General features: G+C 39.0%; 1 protein-coding gene across 2 annotated transcripts in view; it reads left to right on the plus strand.

The window, feature by feature from the left end:
• Positions 1 to 5,000, plus strand: part of LOC137997611 (uncharacterized) — a 59,781-nt gene that overhangs the window by 11,714 nt on the left and 43,067 nt on the right. For both annotated transcript variants that reach the window (XM_068843708.1, XM_068843700.1), the window contains exons 2-3: positions 2,581 to 2,709; positions 4,073 to 4,201. In XM_068843708.1, coding sequence (XP_068699809.1) covers positions 2,581 to 2,709; positions 4,073 to 4,201 — 258 coding nt within the window. The remainder of the gene's footprint in view (positions 1 to 2,580; positions 2,710 to 4,072; positions 4,202 to 5,000) is intronic.

Consider the following 5,000-nt stretch of genomic DNA (forward strand, 5'->3'; position numbering starts at 1 on the left):
TTCCCTACTTGGGGATGGTTTGGTAAGTTCCTCTTGTACTTCAAAATCAAGTGGTACTTGTGCATGCAAATGCGGGCTTGCGTCAAGTGTTAAATCTTATTGAGATCTCCAGCATTGAGAATGGGAGGTTTGGTGTGTTGCCTGATGTCAGTGTGCGCCTTCATTTTTGGTCTTTGGGATCTGATCTATTTGCACAACATTGTTGAAAGAGGGTAGCTAGAGTGACAGTGGGAAGTTTGAATCTCATAGTTCTATTTATGCATACTTCGTATGTGTCTTTTTTCAAAGTTTGAATGTGCCACTGTCTCTGTAGTTTGCTAAAAAGATGAAGGGTTCTCTCTTCCAACTGTCCCTTTCATGGTGGTAAAAGGGGTTCTGTTGTCGGTTTTCGGGACCTCTGGTATCTTGTGATATTTGAGTAGTCTTCGTCTTCTAACACTGCTAAGACAAATTCGCTGATGGGGGTGAGCACCAATTATATGCCAATGCTTGTACCTCTGATCCATTTGGTACAAGGGTCATTATAATAGTTTCACGGTAAATGACTGTTGTACTTGCTTGGCAAGGTAAACAGCTAGAAATGTTGTTCTCAACTTGCTTGTTGATTCCAGTGGATGTTAATTTTACTCTTGGAACCTGCTTCTTCATTTTTATGGATACAAATGGTCCTTCATTGAAAGTGCTGATGTCACCGCCCGCCAGGTTCTTGAAGCATCTTAAGGATGAAAATCGGCTGATTACTTGCAGACGTGCCTTCGCTGTGACTGAGCTCTTGGAATGAATTGGCTGTCTTGAAAAACTGGGGTTCTGATTTGCAAGGATGGTAGCTGCTGTTGTGAAAAAGAAGGATGTTTTTCTGGAGATCTTGGTACATCTTGGGGGTGTCTATAGGTGGTGTATGCAAAAATACTGTAAACGAAGTGCGTTCTAGATGCACTTTCGTGTACTTCCCTGCTGGAGCATGTGTCGATGACTATTATGCTGCTGTAAGCTGTATTCCTACTTAAACCAGCAGGCTACAAGTATAACTGTTTTAGTGTGATCTGCATATCATTTATAGCCGTAAGCAATTTATGCTGTGGCAGTTTCAGTAGTTCTGGCAAGTTGTATGATGTCTCCCACAATTTAAATAAAACTATTTCAATCTACAACCTTAATGTTTTAGAGCGTGTGTCTGGAAAGGAAATCAACAGCATTCTCTTTGCCGCTACTTGGTTGTCAAAGTGCTGTAGGTTGCTGAAAGGCAGTAATAGAGGCTGGCCATGGTGAACGGTTTCGCTGGCAAACAAGCTTCTATGCTCTAGCAGATCTTTGAGAGCCTTGTCTTAGTCGTTCTTGTCAGGCACAATGTAGGTCATCCTTCATATGGAGCACACCATTTAACCCTGCAATGGTATCATATCCCTTTCCTTATCAAAAGATATCCTGTGCTAAGATCTTCATCTTTTTATCTCGTTACACTCTCATTTAATGTATCTCATTTGTTTTCTTCCACAGAAAGTTGTCCGATTTCTGTTGCTTTTGTCGAGAAATTATGCATAGTACCGGGTATCTTTAACTTTTATGGAGCTCAGTAAAGATGCTATAGAATCCTCTAGCTTAAAATTAATGTCTTCCACTGTTCGTGTGCAGTTGGTGGTTGGAGAATAATACTATTAGGAACTCCTATGTCTAAGAAAGAGCGCATGGATTTAGTATTGTGCGGCTTAGGGTCTATAACTTGGTTGGTACACCAATTAAAGGGTTGGTCATCTAGTAGGGCTTTCATTATCCTAAGCTTTTACCTTCGCTACCTCCTTGGCTAAATTGTATGGAATTTGGCACTGCTTGTGCGCAATACATTGAATTCTGTCATTTATTCCTAGCTTACTGTTGATGTGCCAGTCCTGACGGGAACGCGATCGCAGTTCTGACGTCAGTTTTGACAAAACTGAGTCACGGGTAGATTGTGTGTCCAACTGATGTACTATACTGGGTGGATGATGTGTTGCATAGGTGATATGGAGTAGTCCCAGCCCAACACATAAATCCAGACTGAGAAGCTGCCTGCACTTGTGCTGGGGCTCTCGATATCTGCACTAACACATCTTATTTGGGGTATGGGCCCTTTCTGTCCATATGCAAAGACAGTGTTATTTGTGAGGTGAGCGACCAGCAGAGCTGCACACTTGCCATTCCACTAAGGTTTGTAATCAGTGACCGACAATATTCAGTTTTCGCTTATTCGAAGAATTTGTATAACTTCAGATGCAGATGAAGAGGAGTTTTATCCAAACGCCGATGTCGCGGATGGAGTTGACAATAATTTAAAGGATCATGTAAATTAAAATTCTAACCGTATTAATGTTAACGCTGCTTTCCAACTGTCAAAACCTTGACAGGTGGAAACAGGGCTAGCGGGGGTTGGTCTCAAAAATTTCATGTAGTGTACTTTGAAGACGAAGAAAAACGAAAACAGCGCTGAAAACAACGCGAATATAGGTCGAGGTAATGAATCAAATGCCTAAAACAGATATTATTTGTAATAAGTGACTGACAATATTGAGTTTTCGCTCATTCAAAGAATTTGTATAACTGCAGATGCAGATGAAAAAGAGTTTCATCCAAATACCGATGTCACTGATGGAGTTGACGATAATTTAAAGGATCATTCAACGGCAACAAAAAGTATTGATGAACTGCTTCAGTCTCGTGTGTATCAGCCTTCAGGTATGTTCTTTTAGCAAAAAAAAAAAAAAAAACATTGAATTTGTTCTTTTACATAACTGATTTTTTTAAGGTAAGCGATAAAACGTATTACTTGGGATTAGAAATAGCTGCCAAATGTACACAGATGTACACCCATTGGTGTTTAGCTGAAACCTTTTTAAGAGAGTGTGCTTTTTCGTGTAAGCGTAATTTGCAATTAAATTGGTGGCTTTGATGTGTGTTCAGCTATTTATATGCTACAACGGCAGCACAATCATATCATGTTGGCTCTACTGTCCTACAGAAAAGGCAAATATACTGACTGCTGATTGGCTGATGAAGGGAGTATTTTGCTTGCGATGGGGTAAAACATTCTTAATCCTTATTGCCTGTGACAACGAAAGTCATACATTCCAAAGGGGAAAAACAGTAACAACACCAACCGTTATATTTACCGAAACATCAAAAGCTGATCATATTTTGTGCAATCCTGCCATTTTCATTTATTTCAAGATTGTTTTGAAAAAGAGTCAGTGAAGGCCAAAATTCACTAGTAACTGGCACAGAACACTTTTTTTCTGTAAAAGAAAGTGTTAACAAATGAAAGAAGACAAAACGTCAAATGTAGAAAGAAAGACATAATTCATGGATACCTACTTACAGTTTGTACTAAGCTCTTAATTGTTCTCTAAGCCATTTTGTTCCACCCTGCAAGCAGAGCCTCCTTTTGTCTTTTTCTGTACTGAGGAGGAGAAAAGTAGGCTCTGCCCGAATCACGTTAACTCTTTGAAGCCGCCGCAGCACGAGCGTCTGGACTAGTCAATCTTATTTTCTCTCGTCAAACCGGTTTTTCCAGTGCGAGCGTCCGTTTAGTGACAAAACCGATGGTTATAATTGAGCCCGCTGTACCATGAAAAACCAAGACTGTATCCTGGCAACATGCAACGCATATTCAATAAAGATCTTACTCGATTCATGCAGAGCCTTTCTCGAGAACGCCAAAATCGAGCAAGCAAAAGAAAGGCTCTGTTTGCAGGGTGTTTCGTTCATGTTATTCGGGTTTTTTTCGCTTTTTTGTGGTCATATTCTATTTTTGTCCTGATGGCCGTCGGATACAAACAAATGCGTGTGAATTAAAATTCGAACAGTATTAATGTTAACGCTGCTTTCCAAATGTCAAAACTATGACTTGTGGAAAAAGGGCAAAAGGGCGTAGAAAAATGTTTTATAGTGTACTTTGAAGACGAAGGAAAAGAAAAAAACGCTGAAAACAACGCGAATATTGATCAAGGTAATCAATCAAATACCTAACACAGATAATATTTATAATAAGTGACTGACAATATTGAGGTTTCGCTCTTTCAAAGAATTTGTATAACTGCAGATGCAGATGAAGAGGAGTTTTATCCATGCACCGATGTCACTGATGGAGTTGACAATAATTCAAAGGACCATCCAATAGCAACAAAAAGTACTGATGACCAGCTTCAGTCTTGTGTGTACCAGCCTTCAGGTGTGTTCTTTTAGCAAAAAAAAGACATTGAATTTGTTCTTTACATAACTGATTTTTTAAGGTAAAAGATAAAACTTCATACTTGGGATTAGAAATAGCATTTGTACACATACATATATCCACTGGTGTTTAACAGAAACCTTAAGAGAGTATAGTTTTTCGTGTAAGTGTAATTTTCAATTAAATTAGTGGCTTTGACTGACTGCTGATTGGCTAACGAAGGGAGTATTTTTTTTTTAGTTTTGCTTGAGATGGGGTAAAAATATTTTTTTCCTTATCGGCTATGACAACGAAAATCATACATTCCAAAGGGGAAAAAGAGTAATAGGACAGACAGTTATGTTGAGAAATATCATAAAAAAACTGAAGAAGCACATGACCTTGAAGCGTGTAATTTGCAACTTTTTGCCTTGGAACAAAGCTGGGGATTTTACGACACCTAATTTATGCCCACATATGGACAAAAATAAGTTCGATGCTGCACGCGGGGGAAAACGCACGAGCTAACTAACATCCAAATAAGGAATATTTTGAACTAAAAAAACCCAGCTCTGAACCAGAGCTAAAAGCTTGAAGGTCAAGAGCTTCTGAATTTATGAAATCGTGTCATTTTCATTTTTTTCTATATTGTTTTGACAAAGACTCAGCGAAGGCCAAAATTCACAGTAATTGGCACAAAACAGTTTTTTGTATAGAAAGAAGGTGTTAACAAGTGAAACAATTGCAGTGTTTAGCTGAAGAAACATTTGGCAATTACTAATTAAGGCGAAGGTTCGCAAGGTTGTGTGGGTCAGGGAAA

Source organism: Montipora foliosa, chromosome 1 (assembly GCF_036669935.1).
Source record: "Montipora foliosa isolate CH-2021 chromosome 1, ASM3666993v2, whole genome shotgun sequence".
NCBI lineage: Eukaryota > Metazoa > Cnidaria > Anthozoa > Scleractinia > Acroporidae > Montipora > Montipora foliosa.